This window comes from Cariama cristata, unplaced genomic scaffold, assembly GCF_000690535.1.
Source record: "Cariama cristata isolate BGI_N322 unplaced genomic scaffold, ASM69053v1 scaffold8064, whole genome shotgun sequence".
Taxonomy (NCBI): domain Eukaryota; kingdom Metazoa; phylum Chordata; class Aves; order Cariamiformes; family Cariamidae; genus Cariama; species Cariama cristata.
Window position 1 is genome coordinate 13,456 of NW_009613449.1, and position 23,490 is coordinate 36,945.

The 23,490-nt window shown below is 44.5% G+C and overlaps 1 protein-coding gene across 2 annotated transcripts in view; it reads left to right on the top strand.

Annotated features, from left to right (window-relative positions):
- LOC104160800 (ephrin type-A receptor 5) overlaps window positions 1-23,490 on the top strand; it is an 81,589-nt gene that overhangs the window by 10,765 nt on the left and 47,334 nt on the right. For both annotated transcript variants that reach the window (XM_009699028.1, XM_009699027.1), the window contains exons 2-3: window positions 20,318-20,442; window positions 23,285-23,444. In XM_009699028.1, coding sequence (XP_009697330.1) covers window positions 20,318-20,442; window positions 23,285-23,444 — 285 coding nt within the window. The remainder of the gene's footprint in view (window positions 1-20,317; window positions 20,443-23,284; window positions 23,445-23,490) is intronic.

The window sequence follows — 23,490 nt, forward strand, 5'->3', positions numbered from 1 at the left end:
GCAACTTCTGCACTGCCTTTCATCAGGGAGGTTTTTCAGGCATCTGGTTTCTTGATGGGGAAACTGAGGCACGGCGGTGCAGTGTGACCGGCGAGAGGGCACACACCAGGGCTGGGGCTCTTCTTGCTGCCCCTGCTGAGCCCTCCCCGTAGGGCTGGAGCCCTGAGCTGCCTTTGAGATGTTTCCTAACCTGTTGGCCAAACTGGCTTTAAGAGCAGATAAGAGAGACTGGCCAGAGTCCACTGGAGATGGGCTTGACGGGTGGGTTGTAGGGGTTTGGGGGTTTTTTTTGTTTTTTTTTTTCATTATTTTTTCTGAATTTCAATTTCACTGCAACGTGAAAAATAGCAACATCAGTCAACAGTATATTTATCTAAAGCATTTAGGGAACTAAAGTATGCTAACTAGCTTGGGGAAAAGTGTGGCGTGGGGTCTGTTTGCTCCCGAATTTTCATGGCAGTAGTGACAGTTCCCATCTTCCCTCTTTTACACCATCAGTCGGGAAAGACGATCTTGGATCCAAGTCCAGCTGAGCGCAAGGCGTTGCCCGCAGTACCTTTGATTGGTGAGCCATGCTTTCCGTTAATAACGTGGCAGTGTCCATTCCGAGCGGTTGCAAATTCCAGTGCCCAGGCGATTAAATGTAACTAAAATCCCGATCCTTTTGACTTTCTATCCAGCAGGAGAGCAATTGCTGTCTCTTCAGTAAATACACTGGGTTTTATTTGGCCTTTGGCGGTATTTAGAGTGGCTTGGCAACTATTCACTGATGAGGGTCCAAAAAAAGCACTTAACAAAATCAAATGATAGTGGTAATGAAGTGCTAAAGACGCTGACACTTTGTTTATCCTCTGGAGAGCTTAGCAAAGATTTCAGCAGCTCCTCCCGGCTTCTCTTGCCTCTTTTAACTTTTGAACCTGGATCATAAGACAACATCTGCCAGGGGCTGGTGATGGAGCTGCCTCCCAACCCGGGTATCCTGTCACAGGGCTGCAGCAGGGTGTCCTTCCCTGGGATGCTGTGCTCCGGGGTCATGCAGCCCTCTGCTCCCCGGTCCCCATGGCCGAGCCCCAGGCAGGTGCCCGAGGGTCGTTTGATGGGAGAATATCCAAATATCTGAAGTACGGGGCTTGTCGGGTCTCCTGCCTCCGTGTTTCTGGCTCCAGTGACTTTGCCTCATAGAAGTCATGTTTTTCTGGGGATGGGGGCACACACGTGGCTTCTAAACCACCGGACCCTGGAAGGTTTGTGTCCTTTGCCGTAGCAGGAGAGATTCGGTGCCGCATCCGGAGCAGTGCTCCGGCACACCCAGCACCTTCTCCCTTTGCCAGGTGACTGCTTGAAAACTTTATAGAGATGCCTGGAGTCAGATGGTTTTATGACTGCCGTTTGGCTGCATCCGGGAGTGTTTTCCTCTCCAAGGGAAGCAGCAGCTATTTTTCACAGACCAAATGAAGCCATCTCTTGGGTTAACTGGGCTCCCTTCGGTCCCTGGCCAGCCCTACACAACCTTTAGGGCCCAAAGGAATCTTTGAAGTATCATTGAATTTCATCATTAACGTCTCAATCATTTACCTAGCGTGGAAGAGGATATTTTTTTTCACTCGCAGGCATGAATAAACTCTCTAGATTGCAGGAAATAATCCCTCTTAAAGGAGAGCTAAAAGCGTTGTCTTTTAATATAAGATGGGAGGAGGCAAGAAAAAGGAGAAACCTGGTGCTGAGCTGTGCCTTGGACTGCTCCAGCTCTTCTCGAAAGCCCTGGATTTTGTTCAGTGATTAGAAACAGAATAAATCAGATGAAAGGAAAGGAGCCGATGACAGGGTGATACATGTGTTGGAGAAGGGGAGGGAGTGGCGAAGGAAAAGCACATAATGTGGGTGACTTTAATTATGTGAAAGGTGGAAAGATTGACTTCCCCATCCTGAGCGGGGTGTGTGAGAAGATACATTAGTCTATATTCTATCAGGGGTTGATGAGGTCTTCTCGAAGATGTTAGTAGTTACTTGGAAGAAAAAAGGTGCACTGGCTGGCAGTATTTATGAGAGCTTTAATTACATTTCACAGACTGAGTTCCAATTAGAAAGGAAGGGGGGAAAAAGGGAAGAAAAGACGTACAGCATGTGTTAAGAGCACGGTGATAAATCTGCGACTAAGGATAATGGTAAACAAGGTAGCTGTACATCATGGCATCGTTTGCATGCTTATATTTTTAGGTGTTTATTCCAGCTTCCCTTCCCCTCCCTATCACAAGCAAAAAGCTCAAAAAGGGGTCAGAGCCAGGCCTCCGTTACTCATCGTCCAAGATGGAAGGCGAAGATCATTTGCAATCGCTGCGGTACAAGGCTATTACTTTTTTTTGCCAAATCGTTAACTGTGTCATAAAACAGCACTCCAGAAAAGGCAGCCAGAGACAGATCGCAACATTTGTCTCTGTGCTTGCGTGAACGCTGGAAAAATATTGCTGTCGTTAGCGCATCCTTTCACGTTGTGTGTAATGGTGCAGGTTCCCACACTTAGAATCGTAAAACGGTTTGAATTGGGTTCACGTTATCCTTGTTGTAGTCTCATCTAACCAGCGTCTTGCCCAGATGACCGTGGTGTCTGTTTATTTTAACGTCGGGAGGTAACGCTGAAAGGGGAGATGTATAAATTGCTCGGCACTGGCTTAATTCTCTTCCCACTGTAGTCAACCAGGGATTTTGCCATTTACTTCACCGCAAGGACGGTCCCTCCGTGTCTGAGTGGCTTTGGCATAACTCTGTCCTTACATCCCCCTCACGTGCCTCGGAAAGAAGCTTTTCTCTACTCTTTACTTGCGGTGTAATTTGTTTGCCGATATCTCCGTGGGCGGCGCAGGTAAGAGATGTGTTTTGGCTAATGACACCAGCGTTAGGCACGGGGAATACCTTGCGTCTTGCGGTATTGTTAATTAAAGTAAAGGTAAGTCTGCAAACAGTTCACGACAAACGCTGAAATTCTGGCTGGAGAATAGCAGGAATTAGCTAGCAAGATTGCTTTCATTTCAGATAATGTTATTCCTCCCACTGATTAATAAAAGGGCTAACAACGTTTTTTAATAGTGGTGAAATGGCTGCACTGAAGCTCTGGCAATACTTCAGCAAATGGGAATTTTTGCTTTTCTATAATTCCACGATCACACTTGGAAAGGTAAAATGGATCAAAAGAGAAAACTCCCTTTTCTTTGGGGATGTCGAACCCCAAATCCTTGTTTATTTGAAAGTAGCTGTGTCAGGAGTAAGGTATGATGGAGCATAATTGCAAAATTCTTATTTGGTAATTAGTATCTTGCAGCCATCTTAATGCTATTAAGAAGCAGGCATAATTGCACGTAGGATGCTTATATTTATCATGGGACCTGGCACTTCAGACCATTAGGAAGTATCTGTAGCTTTGCTGTATGCTGCACGTAGATTAATCTAGTTTAGGAGACTTAAGAGCCTGTCAGAGAGACGTTCCCATCATCCGAGTGGTTGTACCGTCAAGTGCTAGGAGAGCACTTGGAGAGGCACCAGATGTTTCCCACAGCCCTGCTACGATAACGCTGTGGGTCCCTGATATTTTTGCATTTCCAGAGATTTCCCTGTGGCTGGCTGCAGTATTTGCCACTGCCTGTTCTATATAGACACGTAAAAGAACAAAAAAATCTGGTGAGGGCCAGGAGGGAGTAGGGTTCATCTCTGTTGCGCAGGGTATTTTGGCGTGCTGGCATCGGAGGAGAGAATCCTGGATTCCTGGGAGTTGCTGGGAAGAGGCTTTCCTATGAAATAACCCCAGCCACACATCACAGGCACGTGGCTCTGCAGCCTTCAAGGAAAAAATTGTGGTTGGAGATTAAGCCTGTTCTCTTGTCAGGCCATCAAAGAAAGTATCGGTTATTTCCGCAGCTTATTGCGGAAATAAGCCAGACTGGAAGTTGTGGTGAGGAATAAGGATCAACTTGCCAAGGGAAGAGGATTTTCAATAAAAGATCATCATTAGCAGCTCAGCGCTTAGGGCTTTTTAATTAAACGTGTTTGGGAAGGGATGGACATGGAGGATCTCGGGAGAGATTGTTTCGGCCGCAGGCCTGAAGCTACCACCAAAGATGAGGTGGTACGCGCTTCAGCAGAACGTCTTCACCGTGAACCTCGTGGTGCTTTGCAAGGGACGTGACCACGTCCGTCCCGCTCATTTCACGAGCTGCAAGAGAGAGTGAAGTGACTTTTCCTGAGGTCACCCAACAGTTCAGGCGCGGGGACGGGAAGAGACCAAAAGTCACCAGGGCCTGGTGGCACCGCGCTTCGCTGAGGTTGAGGTTGAGCCATAAAGTTAATGGTTTTGTTTTGTGTCCTCCCCTTCTCCCCCATGTTTGTTGATGACTTTTTAGTGCTCTGCGCAGGAATACAGGGTTGGGGATTGAATCTTGGTGTACATCTGGGTCCTTCCTGAGGAGGACTGCTGAACAGTACAGGACCATAGATAGGATCTCCTCTAAAATGGAAGAGTACATTTTTTCTTTGTTAAATCTCAGCTGACCGTAGGTTCAAGGGGTCTTCTGTTTCCTTCATTGCGTTGGCTAATTCAGTAGCTGGAGGGGTATATTGTGTTTCCCCTTCCCTTAGTGGATCAAGTTCGTGTCTTAGTTGTGTGGAGGCTACTTCTGATGAGGTCGATGAGTGGTCGCTCCTGCAGACGAATGCAGGATATGGCCTGATGTCTCGGGTAGATTTGATCTTCTCACTTTTTCCTCTGGATGTCTTCGCAGTTGCTGCTTGTGTTTCTGATTGAGCTCTAAACATAAATTTTTCCCCAGGGTGTTGAGAAAGCAAGATTGTCTGATGCATGAAAGTATAATCGTTTTGATTTTCATTCTTTTAACAATGCAGCATCTTGCAAAACTGCTTTTTTTTCCCCTGCAATTTTCTGAAAATCCCTTTGCCCAGGTCATTTAGTATCTAGTCCTAGTATATGATTTGACATACCTTACTGAGGAAAAGATGAAGCAGAGAGCATCAGATTTATTATTGGGTCAGTAACTGAGATATTTTTTACGTTCCCAGACCTTTATCATAGTGACCATCCTGGGTCTTGTCAGTAAAGAGATGATCTCGAGAATTAGATCACTGAGATTATAATACACTGCCGTGATAGACAAGATTCATGGTCGAGAGAGGATACGGCATTTAATGGCCCTTTTAAATGTCAAATCCAGGCTTTAAAGGCCATAGTCTCAGAACAAACAAACGAGAACGCAGCTAGCTCCAACAGCTTTAAAATGAGCAGCCACCCCAGTGATGCCAATGGGAGCTTGTGGTCTGTATTTATGCAGCAGATACAGGACTTAAGGGGCCACTGGAAGCCATGCAAGGATGGTTCCTTCTTGAGATGCAAGGTAAGGTGTGCCTACGCGGTCAGCATGCCTTTTGTTTAGCAGGAGAAAGGAGGAAGTAATACGAAGTCCTTACCAGGGCGATGCCCAAGAAGTTAGACAGGCATTAATGGCTCGAGTCGGTTGGAGTACAATAACGCAAGTGATTGTGTAGCGCATCAAGTCATATATGTCTCTGCAAGGAGTTGCTTGGCAGCTGTATGATGGGATGGGATTTTTTTTTTTCTTTTTTCTTAGCTATGTAACATGTTGAATGGATGATAACGCTGAGAAAAATGTATTTCCACTTTTCTCAGATGCATTCCTCGCTGGTAGAAAAAGGCTCACGGGAGGGTAATCCACGGAGCTGAAATCTGTACGCTGTAGTGCTGTGAGGCGTAAAAGTGCGTGTGGACAGTTTGCACTGATCTGATGCGATCGTTTGGTGTCTGCAGGCTTTTTAAAATCAGGCTGGTTTTATAGTTTTTATACGTAAATGTTGCCAAATTGCTTGGAAATTCACTGACAGTCTTCAAGGGACATTCAGCTTTAAAAAGCACCCTTGAAGCCTACACCCTTACTTAAGGCTTTTCTTAATTTTTATTCTGGATGACGCATGGCAGTGTGCTTGTGTGTATAGCTGTATTTAAAAGTGTCCTTTTCTGGTTTGTTTTTCAGGTTCTCAGCAAGTAACTGTTGTATTGACTTTTTTTTTTTGATACTTTTTGTCTTCAGTACTAATTTCTAGAACAAAGTTAGCTTATCTTAAAATGTTCTTATTTAGGTTTTTTAACCAAGTTTATCCCCTTTTTCAAATTATGCCCTTCCTTTACCCAAGCGGACATCACTGTTAGATATAAATGTGGTTTTGTATTTAAGGACACAGGGTGAGATGGGCAGTGCTCCAGCAAGTCCCTGCATGGCGAAGTTTGGTAATCTGCCCCCAGGGGTGAATCATTATTGATTTAAAGGAAGATGAAAACTCAGCGGTGTTTTGTGGGAGGGCTAAATTATCTCCTCTGGCATTAAAATCTAGGGATATTGATTTAAAATTGATTATCTTGGTTTACCTGCAGCCTATAAATTTGCGAATTCAAGTTAAATGAGCATAAAACACATTCTGGATGACTCCAGTGTATTTGTGTAGAGTTTTAACCAAACCGTTTTAAATATTACTCTTTTTGTTAAGCCTGCTTAACTACGTGCGGCTCTCTTGGAGTACTTCTCATTTTTTGGGGGGTGGTCTGGCAACGTTTGAATATTTCACTGTAATTCAATCTTGATGCAAACCCAACTCTTTCTTATTCTTGCATTCACTGCGGTGACCTTGGTAATGCGAATGCTTCACCTTTGCTCCTCCTTGGAAGGTGGACCTGTAAAAATGGGATCAGTTACGTGCATTGCTAGGATCCCGTTTTCAATACTGCTGTATTAAAAACGGTTAGAGCTAGTTAATGGGCTTTCCCTCTGTATAGAGGGGGGGATAAAAAAAGGAGATTAGAAGCGGAATTGTTTGAGAGGAGGTAATCTCTGGTTTGTTTCTGCCATAGATTAGGGATGATCAATTATCATGTCAGAAGGCGGAGAAGCCAATACACCCCAGAATCTACACGTAGTTACTTAATCAGCCTGCCCGATGCATCGCATTCATCATTCACATTTTTAATGCCACTTACTGTTATCATTGCACATTTATGCAGGGTACATTTAAGGAGAGAAAAGTCATCCTGATAGGCAACGTCCCGGGGAATAGAATAGTAGAGAAACCCGTAGGGTTCAATTTCTGGCTCTTCAGCCTAAGTAGCTTGAGCCCTGGCCCTGTGCAGCCAAACTGTTGTACACGTCTGATCTTGAGACGACAGCCCTGTAGATGACTCACGTTGTTGTTTGAAAGAGAACCATAATGAACTCCCACTGGTACTGGGTGGGTAGCCCTCAGTGGTGCTGTAAACTGCTTTTTTCCCGAGAGCAAGTGGGAGTTAACATCATCACGGACCTGTGAAGGACGCAGGCAAATGCCTACGAGCAGCTGGTATTTGTGCAGTAAGCTCTAGTAGCCACCCCAGCCTGTCACCTGCCTTGTTTGGTCTACTTTCAGCCATCTTCAAGGTGCAATTTCAGCCAGCCACTGGATGAAGGTTGGTCAAGGAGGAGTCATAAACATGCTGGGTAATAGCAAGCAGGGTGGTTAGGCATTGGAATGGGCTGCCCAGGGAGGCGGTGGAGTCCCTGTCCCTGGAGGTGTTTAAGAAAAGACTGGAGGTGGCACTTAGTGCCATGGTCTAGTTGACATGGGGGTGTTAGGGCAAAGGTTGGACTCGATGATCCCAGAGGTCTCTTCCAACCAAATCGATTCTGTGATTCTATATTGCATGTATGGAGACATGCATATGCGTATTTTACTTCCTCACTAAACTTTTTGGTGGTCTAGGCCACGCACTGAATAAAGATGAAGGTGAGAGAGTTGGACGGAGTAGGGCACTTGCTTAGATCTCTCAAAGATATCCATCTTCTGGTCCAAGTTGGAGAAGAGAGCCAGGAAGCTCTTCTGAAGGAGGAAACCCCAGTGACTGATCATGTTGAAATCCCGTTTTTTCTTCTAACAGTTACAAAGCTGAGAGGAGGTGAGTGATCACTGTAAGGAGAACTTGCCAAAACCAGATCTGTAGCCCTATTATGGTGGTCGTGAACCAAAAGAGGAATCTGGATGCAGTGAAACTTGTCTTGTCTCCATCTTTCTGTAATGAGCTCTTGGGAATGCTGGATGAGACGATGTCACCAAAGCCTCAAGATACTTTTGAGAGTGCAGCTTCACAAACGCTTACTCCGAAGCAATAAGTTATATGCTTCCTATAAGCCTCTTCCTAGCCATATCTAGGAATAGCGAAGCCACGGGTTTTGTTTTGCAGCCAGGAGGTGGATGGATCTAAAATGCGGATTTGTGGCGCATTTTTTTCCCCAGTGCTTCAGAGAGCAGCACTATTGGAAATGCAAGCCAAAAAGGCAGAAAATTCCCACTCTGCTATCCTGCGTGCATGTGTCTCGCCTAATTTTTCATCAGTCATACCCACAAAGCAGTGAAAAATACTGTCGGGGGGGGACCGGCCACCAACCAGTGTAGATCGCGTTAAGCAGCGTGTTGCAGACAGAAACCTGTTTGACCACAGTGCTGATGCTGAGGGGAAGCTAAAGACATGTCCGTTTGTGCATTGCACATGCAGCTACAATTTAAAACATCTGAAATCTCTGTTAGGACCCTTTAGCTTTTGGATGGCAATCCCACCCTCGGATGCTCGGGCCCTTTCCCTGTTCCCGTAGTGTTGCCCCAACCTCCAGAGCCCGTGGTGACCCAGCTGAGTAGCCTAGGACATACCCTGACAGCAGTAGAGAAGAAAAATTGGGCTAGAGATTCCCTGTACAGACTGTAAATTGGGTTTTCATGTCAGAAGTGTTCTGGAGTATTCTTGAGTTTGTCTCTAAATCTTTTTCAACCCCTTCAGAAACCGACTGGACTGGAAAAGCCCATTGTATTTTGTCAGAAGAGAGTCTGTATTTGTTTCCTGCAGGAAGGCGATGCCTCCGCGGGATGGGAGAGTCTAGAGCCACGCTTTCGTATGCAGCTGCATTTATCCCATTCAAAACACCGATGTTCATCCCAGGCTTTGTGTTGCTCGATCATGATTTCTGCAATTTCGCCTCAGCAAAGCAATTTTACACAGCGCTTGTCTTCAGGCACACAACTAGCGCTTCTGCTTGGAAACACAAGTCGGAGAGAGTTATTAAGTTATGAGAAGTTATTTATCACAAATTTCCCCATAATTTTCTTCTTTGTCACTCACATAGGGTTTTTGTTCCGTGTTTGAGCTCAGCGTGGTCTTGCCAAGTTGCTTGTGATTTAAATAGAAGAAGCCAGCTGCCAGGAGTAATGCTTGCAGGTATTCCTTCTTTTCTTTATTTGCCTTACAGCAGTGCCTGCAGGCCAAAGCAAAGATTGTGCTGGCAGCATCTGAATAGTTAGTTCCTGCCCCTCAAGTCAAAATAGATAAAGGAATTATCATTATCTTCATTGCACAGATAACAGCAGGGAAAGATGAAGTGACTTGCCCATGGTCATGCTACAAGTCTTTGGCAGAGCTGGAAAGCAAAGTAGTATATCCTCTGCTCTGATGCTTTTATCCCGGTGCCATCCTTTTGTGCGACTAGCTGCCTTCACCAATTTAGATTTTTCCTTAACGTCTCCTGGCACAAACGTGCAGGTCGGTAAATGGCACGAAATGTATGTCTCCCAGATCTCTGCCTTTCAAGGTTCCTTTTTATTTTTATCACTCACCTTATGATGCCCGGCTGCCTTCGTAGAGCCATGTGTCTGGAAGGATCTCAGGATGTGCTGATCTAACCTGCTTTAAAACCTCCAGACACAGATGCCACAGGTTCACCGAGTGATTTTTCTTGGTGCTTCATTATTTTTGTCCTTAGAAGGCTGTTCCTAAATTTAATTCTGTACTTGTCTTGCTCCAGAGACAGCAGCCTTTAACTTATTTGGAGGCTCATGTTCTCCTTCAGTCTCTTTTTTGCCGGGACCGAACAGCTCTGCTTCTCTCAGTCTCTCTTTGTAGCTTTCTCAGCTTGTACTCGTTCTCCAATTCCCTCTTGGATTCCCTCAAAATGCACTGTGTTTTTCCCAACGTTCGAAATGCAGCCCAGTACGGAGCTGCTAGCTCCCTTGAGCACTTTCCCCTTCTCCCCAGGGACCCAATAAATCACTGCTCCGCCTCCTGGGAAGCCTCGGGTTGAAGCTGCGGCTCTTCCCTCCTTCCTTCCAAAGGGACATTGCACATTCCCAGTATTTCACACTGCAAAGGTTCCCCCTCAGGAAGCTGAAGGGACCCAAGTTTCCTTTGGTAGTATCAAGAGATGTTTTCCCAAGCACCTGTAGTGCACTTTGATCTCAGCTGAGTTATGCTAGTTAGCTTCGTTTCAGCACTCAGAACCTGAGATTTTAGGGCAGGTGGTACCCACGGTCGTACTTCAGTGCCAAAAGACTGGGCAGGGTGTCTGGGTCGGCAGCAAGGATGAGACCTGTTAGGTTTTGTCTGTATTGGGCTGCCATTTCCCTTAAAAACAGTGATAGCCTGGGCAGCATTTGCCCTCATCTGGAAAAGCCACTGTCAGTCTGAAACCAAGGACAGGCTGGGAGTGGATTTATGGCTCACAGGTGTATATAACCACAGGTATATAAACCTTTCCATTCCAGCTCTAGTCGCTTTGAGGTTTTGCTGTTCTAGGTTTTTCTTCTGTTGTAACCTGTTCGATATATTTATTTTTCTTGTAAAGAATTTTATTTGAAGCCTTCTGGTCTTCATTGGGGAACTTGCTTATGGAAAAGGTCTGGACCGTGGTTCTGCAAAGCTGTGGCCAGCTCGGGGTCCTTTCAAAGGCGGTGGGCTCGTACTTTTCTCCTGTTTATGAATGAGACGTGAGAGAGGAGCGGTGGTGGTAAGAGGGACCAAGTACCGTAGGAAATCCAAAATTAGCTCCCATGGGAGTTAAGGGCTTTGCCCATTCTTCCCTCTGACCTGCTGCACCTCTTCAGTAGCTGTTCTTCAAGCGGAAACGTAAGGAATTTATTTGGCCACCTCTGATTTCACTGGAGTGTTCAGTGATTTGGCTTTAATATTAGAATTCATCAGCAAGACTGATTGGTGTATCGCACAGAGTGGCAGGCTTGGCAGAGAAGGAAATTTCCCACGCAGTTTAAAAATGGTCTGTGAATTTACTGGGTTTAGCGTTCGATAGCAGCTGGAAGAAGGATGCAGCAAGTCTTGTACGAAGAAAGGAGCCGATCTGAGAATTAAGAAGGAGAGTTATGGCAGGGAGCAGGAACACACGCATCTTACGCATTTTGTTCGGTAGCTATGGTTTTGTTTTTAATGGCTTGTAGTTTTTAAAAGGAAGCTTTTGCTTAAATGCAAATAAGGTATTAGGTTACTAATGATAGGAGAGGCACTGGTAAGTGTGCTGGAAGCTAACCTGATAAATGCACTCAATAATGAGGATTCTACTGCAAAATGCTGAGCCCTGTGGCTATGATCCAGCAAAGTGCTGACAGCAGTGGTAGTACTCGTGCGCTTAACGTTAAGCATTTTCCCAAAGCGCTTTGATGGATCAGAGCTGGAGTCCTTATCACCTTGCTAGGAGTGAATTTATAAGAATCTTGTGAGTCAATAGTATTTATTCTTAGGCTTCACAACTAAACCACTAATGGAATATAGGGAAATTACAGCTCTTCTGAGGCATGAAGGAATCTGGCTCTGGTCTTAACCACAAACTGTTCCCCAGCTTTGAGAAAAACTTCATATCTTGATTTGCAGAGGCCCTAGGAAAAACAAAACCGAGTATTACAATTCCTTGTGGATCTGTGCCCTATAGGAAGATATTCCTTCACACCTCTCTTCCATGCTCCAGCAACCCTTCGTTTCGGGTACGCCTCAGCCTCGGATGCAAACACCTGCTGGGGATGGCAGAAAGCCCTTTTCCCTGAGCCCAGGCAAACCGTGATGCCCTAACGTCTCCCTCTCCTTTCCCGGCATCGGGATAAGTTACGGCCCAACAGGAACTGTCTGTGCGGGACTCGAGGCTGATGCTGCTGTACCACAAATGAATGTATGCTAGGCCTGGCAATAGGAAAGAAGTTTCCCAAACAACGAATTATGGCTGTGGCCAGTTTTGCCGGACCAATTTTTAAAAATTGTTATTTTTTTAAACCAGTTTGTGGCTTGATGAAAGGGGATTTTGCACCACGGTGTCTCTGGCTTTGGAGTCCCTGCAAAATACAGGTGAGTGTTTGCGAGCGTTCCCGTTTCAAGGGCAAAAAATTACCTCGATTGATGTTACAGATCATGGTGCCCTTTGTAGCCTTCGTTATCTAGACAGTCCTTAAAATTCTTACACACCGATGTTCCTGATAAGGCATTGAATGTGTTTGTTGAGTGAACAAGCTGGAGCTAATACTTCCTCTCCCTCGAGATGAGTGTGCTCAATATTCCAGAGTTGTCTATGATAAGTCTGCTTGGAAATCACAAAACAAATGAAAATAACAGAGTATGTAGGATTTCTCAACAGCTGAAGCGCCAGGACATTTCTCATTTCTCTACATCCCAACAGTGGGCACTTCCAGTGGTGACTGTGCTAGTTAGCTCGCGTTATCCGGAGATAAACTACCGCTGATACCGTTATTCTCCTTTACAACCTTTAAGATTGCTGGTGGGGGGTTCCTATCACCTGCAATTTTCTCTTGTGGTACCTGGTCGTGTTCTCCTAAAGACCCGTGCCTGCAAGTCGTGTGAATCTGCAGGCAGCTTCCACTCGTTAAGAGCACGCGTCTCACATCCGCGATTGCCAGGAGCCGAGAGCGTCTCTGTACAACTCCGTCAACAGAAGGCGAATGGCATGTGTCCTGTTTATTTTTGGAAATGGTGTGCTTTTAAGAGACTTACCCAAGATTATGTGGTGTTTGGAGATGGCGGTGATACATGACAGATTCCATTAAATATTCTGGCTCTGTTGTATATGGGGTGGTGCGTACACGAGGAATGACAAAGTGGTCTTGCCCCAAAGGCTCTCTAGTTTAGTGCCCAGATTCTGTGATGTCTTTAGGCTCTGCTAATAATTGTGTCGCAATTGCAACGTGATAGCTGGGTCACGGTGTAGCTTCGTTATGCTCAATTTTTTTAGATGTTAGGTGCTTTCTTTGGTGGCGAAAGCGGTGGTTTCTGGAAGCGTTCGTGCAGTCAGCAACAGGGCATACAGAAGGGAGTGCCGGAGGCGAGACGTTGCTACGTCTGCCTGGGTTACCTCCACAAAGGTGGGTGTTTTCAGTGAGCTTTAGCAATATTTTGCTAAGGCAAAATATTTTGTGAATGACAAACCTTGCGTTGGCTGCATCCACTGTCCCTTCAGGAGTATGTGTTGAGCCCTGCTTGCTTACAATTAACACCGTATTTTGATTAAGAGGAAAAACCTGCATACAAACGCTTCAAAGCTATGTATTTTGTTGGTTTTGTAACTCGTGCATCAATAATCAGTAATCAGTCTCAATAACGAAGTATATTTTATAGATACGTTTTTATAACACATGTGAATGTAATGAGGATTTGAGTAGTGATTTTGTACACGCATTGATAACTAGAGGTTGCTATTTGTTGTTTTAATACCGTTTGATAGGAGTAGCTAAATATCATGGGACGTTGATCGAAAGATTTGTGGCAAGAAGCAATAGGTCCTTATGGGTGGATCAGTTGACGTTAGCTGGTCGCTGTGAAACAGAAGATACTTGGTTTTTCTCTTTCTCTTTGCTGTTTCTCTCCTTGCAACCTCCTCCAGGAGATGCTCGGAGAAAAGGTGGCCTTGAACAAGGTGAATTAGCGAGCACGCACCCCGCCTTCCTCCTCCGCGTTCTACCGGGGCAGTGGAGTTACAACAGGAGCAGGGTACTGGGGCACAGTACATTTTGAAGCCTTAGACCACGCTGGTGCATTGCGGTCCCAGTCTCAACCAGGCATATCTCCTGAGCCCTTACACGGATCAGAAGTAAGAGATTAACCATTATCCGTGTGCTAATGCAAATTGCATGCAGATTACTTCTGTTCTCTAATGTGGGTATGAATTGAAGGGTTTTTTTTCTGCTTTGTATCTTCCAGCCATGAGCAATTCTCTGTAATGGGGCTGCTGGTTATTAAAAGCACCGGGTTAGTAGTGTCCACAAAACCACAGCATCCATCCTGCTCGCTTTGCCTTTAGCAAAGGTACTTTTCTGGTATCTTAGGTCCAAGGATTAGAAGTCTAGAGAGAAATTATGCGAGGAAAGCTTTGTCAAAGAAAGAACAGGCTCTGCAGAAGAATTAGGCAACAGTTTGGGTTTTACCTTGCACAAACCCAACCCTGGGTCCAGCTGGGAGACAGCAAGGTCTGGGAGCACCTTGGCTCTGTCACCAGCTTGGGCTTTGAGTGCTGTCGAGCTCGAGGAGCTGTTTAATCTTTTAGGGACTGGGATCGGAACCACCTGAAAGATCACCCCTTTTCATAGGAGATAAATCTGGTTGCTTGGGCTAGCCTTGGACTCGTGTTACAAAAATGGGGCCATGCCTTCTGTCGGGGCCATTGAGTGCTTGAATTGGATTCCTCTTTCTTGTGTGACCTCTTTTTTTTTTTCAAGGCACACATCAAGGCATCTCAGGTTTCGGAGGCATTCAAAATGGAGGTAGGTAACAGAGACTGTAAATTGGTCTGAGACCTGGCACTTACTTCACGTGTTCGTCTTGGGAGGTAGAAGAGGTGAAGAAACACTGTATGTTCATTGCCAAGGAAATTTGAGGATTGTGTTTTCACTTTGATACTTGATGTGTGAAAAGGACCAGCGTGAAGTCGCCATCTACTCAAGAGATATCTTGAAAAAATCATTCGAAAGAAGGCGATCTCCACATATGAACCGCATTTTAGGATTGGGCTTGTATTTGGCGAGGTGTTTGAATTTAATCCTGGGGCTGAAATTTACCCCCTTGCACTATTTAGGGCCCGTGCATCATTGAAATCCCATGTGAGATCTCAGGTAGAATGGAAATGGCATTTAACGCTACGTAGTCCAAGGACCTTTCATTCCCTGAACTCAGTTTTTGGAAGCGCCTAACATGCACCTGGAAATTGGAGCCTAACCTGTTAGCCTGAGTAGCCAGGCATGGTTTGCAATTACTTGTCCTCAAGGGACAAAGAGTTTTGAATCCCATTTACCAGGCAAACTGGGGTACGCTTTGGAATATTAAAAAATGCAACAGAAAAGTCAAGTTATGACTTAAACGCTAAGTTCTGACCCAGGTATAATATCTGCAGTAAAATTGCCCTTGGGGGAGCCCTTGGGTGTTGAGATTTACTAAAAGTATAGCGCTTCTATACAGAAATGCAGAGAGGTAATACAGTGAAGTCGTTTTTTGTTGGTTTTGTTCTCGAAACGGTGTTTCTGTTTTAACTAATGTAGGTATCTTGTTTAAAATGAGTCTGCTGCTTGAAGCCCCCTGCAATTTCACATGCCTTTAGTGTGACGCGGTGAATAATGCAGGTCTTGCTCCAAACTCTGAAGTCACCAAAGGCCTGCAAAAAAAAAATTCAATAATGTCATTAATTAGAAACTGAGTGAAAAATTGCAGCATACCAGGCTTTTGAAGTGGAACCAGAATTACTTGTCTTGTGGTTGCTCTTCGGATACAGGTTTCATTTTCTTCAATTAAACCTGGCTTTGTAAGTGCGTTAATGACAGCATAACTATTTGGTTATATGTGACAGGTGAAGGTATTGATTTAATCACAAGCATGACTTTGACTTTTAAATCTTCTGGCATAAATTCAGACTGCAAAGGAAACGTGGCATCTCATGGAGGGGGGAACCCCGAGGTGTGTTGCGAGGTTTGAAGTGTTGGATCCCAAACGTTTGCACATACAAGAATGTAATCACGGCAAAAGAAATTGGAAACGTGTGAAAAAACGTGAAAATCCATAGCATAGATGTCTATAGAAGGTGATGTCTGTATCTGCAGACTTCTATGTCATAGATACAGCCGGGACAGAGATGATAGCAGCAGGATCTTCCTCTTTGATGCCTTAGTTGTCTTTGGAAAGGGACCTGCAGCCCAGATCCCTGCAGAGCCAAAGGAAGGGAAGGTGCCAGCCCCTTTCCCCGCGTAAATCAGCGTCGCTTCCTGGGCTGCTCGGGCTTGCCCCAAGTGAGGATCTGTCCTGGCAGAAGTTTAAGCTGGATTCAGGGTCCTAGGCTTGTGGTTTGGTTTTGGCACCAAGGGTGAAGGGTGCTCGTTTTGTTTGTGGGTTTGTTTTTTTTTTCTTTTTGATCAGAAGTGGAAGGCTTCAGTGGCAGTGGGGCTAAGGGTGAGATGGGGAGCCGTTAGCTGGTGTTTCTGCCAGAGTGAAAAATACCAAGGCAAAAGTAATTGGGCTGGCGAGAGCATTAGATAGACCATGAGATCTACAAACCAGATTATTTGTTTTATCTTGGTGCAGCGGTCATTCACCTGATAACATTAGTATCTCTTAAAATACAATTAACATTTTATTCCACTAAGCATCATTGTATGTTAGTGGGGCGCAGCACAGTATGTTGTAAATGCTGGGTTTGGTGCCTAGATGGCTAATTCAGTGCTAATGTCATTAGCAAAGGTTGCAGAGGAAGAATGTCCTAAAAGGTCCATTGCTCATGAAATCATCTGCTGGAGTTATTCAGATGTGACTAATGATGCGTCTTCTGCGGAAACTTTAATTTATTTATTTGGTATGTTCCCTTATTTTTCTTAAGAAATGTTACAAATGGAACAACAAAAAAAAAAGGTAGAATCAGTTTTCTGTGCTTTTCTTTGCTCCCTGATTAATTTTGGTCTCAGGAAAACAAAAAGGTACATTAGCAATTTCACGCCTTGTTACAACTTCTGTTTGCTTTCATCACACGCGTGGCTGTTTTCATGAATGGCAGACATAAACATAGATGACGTAATATCCCTCTTGGATTTTGAGTGTCTTGCTGAGAAAGTAATGCGTACGTGCAGATTACTTGTAAAGCAACATGTGAGCGAATCCACCCTCTGTAGTGTCAAGGCGGGGACTTGAACAAGACTTCTGCCTGCTTATGTAAGAAACACAGGAAAGTCCAACTTTCTGTATCTTGAATCTTAACATGAATTTATTTTTTTACATGTTGTACTCCAAATGGAAGTGCTGTGTGGCTTGACTTCTTTCTATTAAGAGGATGCTGCCCTTGCAGAAGCGGTGACCTTTGAAAAGCAAGTCTCAAGTAATCCTTTTATTTTCCTGAGATCATATAGCACAGTATCCAGTTGCAGGCTTTTAAGATGGAATGATTGCAGACTTTGTCCGTGTGCCTGGATTGGATTACGGTTTGTTTGACAAAGAAAACTCTAAAATACTTATACCTTCCTTCCTTCAGTTCAGGGCATCGTAATCTCTGTGTGTTGAGGATGCAGAGTAGTTGCCGTATCATCCCAGCACCACTGGGATTTATTGAATTTACTTAATTGGCCTTTATCTCATGGTTACACTTTAACGCTTCTTTTGAAGGAGATTCAAAAAGGATGCAGTTACTCCTTTCCTAATTTACTTTGAGAGTTGGGTTACTCATTTTCTTATCTTCCCTCCTTTTCTGGGTTGAGCGGAGCATTCTGCAGAGCCATGATTGAACGTGTTGGAGACTTGCACGGCAAGAGATTTAAGTCCGTGAAGCTGTTAACTAGCCAAGCTTTTTACAGACTGCTTTTTAAAGAGGATGCTCTGGTTGAGGGGAGTCGGGAGTTTTGACGGGCACTTTTGGATGGCTGGTCTTGCATTTTGTGTTGTGCTGTGCTGATGCACGTGAAGGAGAGCTAAACTCCCCGAACCTCCCAGGGAAAGATTTTGTGGCAGAGTTCAGGAGCAATTGCATCATTCTCTTGTTTTTAAAGCCTCAGTCTTATAAACACTCCAGGAAGCCTCAATAAAGTGGATGAAAAGTCTATTATTTGGTCAGGCGATCTTGACACCGAGGATTGCATGGTTTTTACCTTCCGGAGAGGCGTTCGATACCAGGGAGGGCTGAGGTCTCCCCACGCTGCACTTCTCAAGTTTACTTTTGCTAATAGGAGTTTAAAAAGGTTTAACGTTCAGCTCCGACTTTCTCCATCCTGCCAGACCTCCTCTGCCAGCCTGGGATAGGCGTTGCAGGGATTTGGGGGCATTGGAGAGCAGTCCCAGAGGGGCATGAGTCCCTTGTTCTGGGTACTTTGGTGTCTCCATCCCCTATGTATAGCATCTGAGTGGCTCACCAGAAGAAGTGATCAGTGTCATCCATTTAACTAGGGCTGTAGAATCGCCTGTTATTTGGTGGACACCACCCCACAGTGAGACCTGTTTTCTGATGCCTCTGAAAACTATGTAGTAGCTCCCTTTGCATTAGAAGGGAAGTTCATCCTATTTTAACAGAGTTCACTACTTGCTGTGTCTTCTCTGGGCTAACACATCTGATCATACACGTGTATGCGGACTGTGTATCTCACATGCGCAGCTCAACTTGCCGTACACGTGCATGCACCATGCATATTTAGGCACCTGGATTAATAAATAGAATGCCCTATACCAGATTAGCAATTTGAGTCTAGGTTGTTATTCGTCTTCACGTAGCCCTAAAAAATAGTGGAGGACATGGGCCGAGGGTAAGGTCACTTTTGCGGATGAAAAATTGTTGCTGATCACCGTGGGATGCCTGCATAAATAACATGGTCATCATTCAAATCAAGGTGGTTTTTACTTGCTCAGTGGAGCAGTTGTGAGCACAGTGGTGGATGCACAGCTCAAAAGCGAGCGTTGCCCGTGCAGCTTGATGCCAGCTCTCCAGCAGAAAACAATATGGAAATGGCCAACACCTTTCGGGATCCTCCAGGAGCCAAGTAGGGGAGAGATTAGTAAACAGGAGTGAGAAAAACAGGGGCTGAAAAGAGACTGAGATGCGGGAGCTTGCTTTAAAAGAGAAGGCTTGCTGCTAGCCTTCAGCCCAGGGATAATTGTCTGGAGCTCTTCCCTTAGTCTTTTTGGCTGAAGATCAGATGTGGCAAAATGAATTTGTTTGTTGTCTTTATTCTACTGAATGGATTAGGGTTTTTTAGTTTTATGGTAATTAGCTAGTTCTACATAAGGAAGTTGTTTTGTTTTGTTTTGTTTTTTTATAGTTCCAAATACATTTTGGAAGCTCAGATGAGGTCATTTGCTACTGCTCTTTGTGCTCAGGCCCCCATACGGCCGCAAAGGTCTTTGCCGTGGGTCTCCAGCCGCGCCGTAATCCTTGCCGAGAGCTGGCCTGTCCGGAGGGTGACCCGAAAGCCCTCGGCCAGGCGTGGGCTGGTTTTTCCTCTGGAGAAGCTGCTCTTAGCCCTGTAAATTAGAGACTATGACTTTCTCCCATCCCCTTTTCTTTTCACTCAGTGTTGTTTCCTAATCTCTGGCATGAAATACCTGGGGTGTTAGAGTTGCATTGCCCATAGCGACTTTTGGTAGGGAGCTGGCAGGGGTGGTAACAACCACAACTTGAGAAGTCTCTGCAGATGCCGGACTGAAAACAAAAGGATCAAGCCTGTTTGTGATGCACACGCGTGCTGCAAAGGGCAGATAACCTTTCAGGGCTGCCTCTTAAAATAGTAAGCAGAGCTGGAATAGCTGCTTTCGTGCTGCGGCTTCCCCAAGCGCGCCACAAACTTCCAAACCGTGATTGCCATTAAAATCTTTACAGTTGCCATTTGCAAGGAATTAGCATCGCTGTGCAAGCTGTAACCCCCCCCCCCCAGCGATATTTATAGCGAGCAATTGAATTATAAGGGTTGTAATGGCCTTGCTGCCCGCTTCCTTGCTTCTGGAAGGAGGGGGCTGAAAGGTGCCTGGGCTTTAGCTAGTGTACAAGCCAAAAAATAAATAGTTAAGGAGCCCACGTCATCTAAGGGCTTCTGAAAAATACACACCTTCAAAGAGGCTGAAGGAAAGCAATATGTAATCAATATGTAATTCTGATAGCGTAGCCCCCTGACACATTTGAAAAGGCGAGGTGTGGGGTTGATGGGTTTGAAAAGTGCTTGAAAAGAGAAGGTGGATGTGTAAGCTGCTGCTGGTAGTTCATGTTCTTACTTTGCTCGGGTGGGTGATGCTGGTCACATCCTCAGCTGCTGAAAATCTGTGCGAGTCCAGTTGTTAAAAATGGGCAAATTCCACCGAGGTGAAAGCAGACCCCGCTGATCTGCGGTAGCTGGGGGTCACCTTGCGTTTGAGGATGCGCTGACGAGGTTGACTTTGGCAGGGGCAGACCCTCTTACTAACCATGGTTTTTGTCTCTTCTGTTTTTCTCCTGTCTTACAGCACCTTCTCCAGTCAGTAGTGTGAAAAAAGGGAAGATAACTAAAAATAGCATCTCCCTTTCCTGGCAGGAGCCAGATCGACCCAACGGCATCATCCTGGAATACGAAATCAAATATTTTGAAAAGGTGTGACGGACTGATTGCTGAGCATCCCAAGTACCTTCTCTTTACTGTCCTCTTCTTTTAGTTATAATTATTTGAGTCGTGCAAGGGAATGGAGTGATTTTATGCGTAAATCAATGTCAGATTGATTTTGCAGTAAATGATTAGGAAGACTTGAAATGAGGGTGTTGTTTTCCATTAGTGTGCCACTTCTCTTGAACAAATACATTAAATCTGCGTGTCAGATTCCTCTCCGACCTTATCACATTAAGATAGAGCCTGCTCATTTGTTAAAAATAGGAGGGGTTGGGAATCGAGCGTCTGTCGCCTTCCGGAAACATCAGGCTATCCCTTGTCTTTGGTATTTCAATTTCTCACTTGATTTTGCATCCACGGTGTAAGGAGAGGAAAAGGGTTTTGTGGAGAGATTGTATCTGCTCTGATGTGAAGAAGAGCATCCTGGCTTAAAAGCGTGCCTGGGTTTTCCAGCTCTTGGTCTTGGTCTAATGGAAAACGCTCTCTCTTCCTACAAAGCTTACCTCTCCTGGTCTTCATTTCAAATGGTGACTCTTCCTGCAAAAGTAATGCAGTTTAAATGAAAACAGTAACCAATGCACTTTATCTAAATAGCATCTTTTGAGCGATGCAGCCTTCGATCTTTGGAAATCTTAGATTTCCAAAAATCAGGTTTGCAAGAGTTGACAGAGTAGCAGTTTCTTGCCTTAGCCGGGATTGTGAGATGTTCTTATTTCTTGTGAAACAGCCAGGCTTTCTACATGAAAACAAGAGGAAAATCATGAAATGGAGTCACAATTCACTTTTGGGGGGGCTGAATTTCTGTTTTAAGGAAGATCTTCCATTAGTTGTGTCTATGACCCAGGTGAAACCACTCAACGTGGACCAGGACTGGGTCCTTACCCCTGCTCTCTCTGACCATGGGAGGGACCTGCTCAAGCCCCTGCCAACAGGGGAAACAATTCCAGAAATCTTCTGCATCAGGATAAAATCAACATTATTTTTGCAGATGAGGGAGCTTGGGCAAGGGCATAAGATGCGTGAGTGGCTTAAATCGGGCTGAGGTTTTCAAAAAGATGAAAGCACAAAGCCAGAGTCAGGATATGCCATCGCTGGAAATAATCCATTACCGATTCTTTCAGTAACTTGTTTGAATGACCGTTGTAGCACATTGAATCCTTACTGTGGAGAGGCCTGGGAAGATTAACCTCTAGAAACTTTGATAATGAGCAAAGAATTAAAGCCAAAAAAATCCGTCTATTTCTGTGTTTTACTTTGTTTTCAAACAGATCAGGGCGAGGAGGGGCTTAAAATGTTGTATTTGTGGTCCAGAACTAGTCTCAAATAGCTTCAGTAAATAGTTCTTCAAGTGCGAGTCCTTCACGGGGAGGTAGCTTCAGCCAGTCCGAGTTTATGTTGTCTTGATTTATTTCTTCCAGGCTGATAGCAAAGCTTAGTGTTTTCCATAGGAAAGCTCAATTATTTAAATATTTGCAGAAGCCAACAGCGTATTGACAACCTAACAGGGCTGACGTACAAGCAAAGATGTGACCTAATGTTCACTTACTACTTTTTAACCAGTCATTGAGTTAGATTTGGGATGTCGTCCTTAATCCTTCTTGTTTGTCATTTGTCATTTCTATTCTCTCAGTTTTCAGCCTTTTATAAGGGTAAATTCACAGCGTTCATTTCCAAGGGGTGAGAATGATTTATATTAAACGTTTTGGAAAATTGAGTTTTGTCAGATCGCATTCCTTTAAGAGAAATCACTCCTTAACAAGAAAAAAAAAAAAAAAAAAGGCTTACATATAGAGAGATATATATCTCTCCAGACACGCATTTCTCCAAAACAGTCTTGTGTAGCTACAGACTTCAATGAGAAAATCTGTAATCCTATGTTTGGAGATTCCCAGGGCCTTCTCCAGGCATATTGCTGTCTATGGAAAGTTGCCCGCTAAATTAAAAAGAAGAAGGAAAAGTCAGTTCAGATCCTAAGAGCTATGCAGAAATCTTGGTGGGGAATTATGAATAACTCCTGTTTACCTCATAATAATTTGGATCTGAGAGGATATGGTGAATAAAAAGCAGTTTCCAATTTTGTAGACTTTAATTTATGAGCTCTTGTCTAGATTATGTGGTACAGTAAATAATTGTAAGAGTAATTACCAAGCATTTGAGCAAAACTTTAATCAAAGAACTGAAACTCTTTCGCATTAGAAACTGATGTAAATGAAGATTTATTTCAGCAATTTTTCTTCAAGTTCGTTGCTTCAGAAGAACAATGCAAAATTAGGTATTTTCCTGGAGTTTTGGTTTACTGTTCTCTTCCCAAGGTCTAATTCATGGTTCTAGAAATACCAGCATAAAGTTGTACAATGTATAATGTGTTATTCTCTTTTAGGCCTAATTACGTTATTGGAAAGTCATTTTGGTATAAATTAAAATCCCTTTCTAAGGCGATGGGACTTCTTTCCTCTTCCCCATGCCTTGGGATTGATCTTTGTAGGGTGAACCTTGGCATTGCCTCATGCCTGTACATCCCAAGGAATGGAAAGCTGCTCTTTCTGTGGATACCGATTTGGTCCCCATATTGTCATTTATGGGTGGAAAGTCCCTCTGCTCTGTTCCATACCTCCTAGAGTCACTGATGATAAAAGAGAAAATCAGATCTCATGTTTTGTACGGCAGAAGGGGCCTTCAAATGGGGAGGTTTTGAGGAAAAGATCCTCAAAAATGTGTATTTCGGTCATCCTTTGTAACATTGCTGGGGGGGATGTTTAGAGTCTGTCTTCTCTGAAAGCCATTTTTCTGTGTTTGAACTGTGTTTTTCTGGGGGGGGGGTTGGGAAAAGGACCAGGAGACGAGCTACACCATCATCAAATCCAAAGAGACGACGATTACAGCAGATGGCTTGAAACCAGGTTCGACGTACGTCTTCCAGATCCGAGCCCGGACGGCTGCTGGCTACGGTGGCTTCAGCCGAAGATTTGAGTTTGAAACCAGCCCAGTGTGTAAGTCTTTTAATTACTTACCAGCCCGTGTCTCTGGAACGGTTAC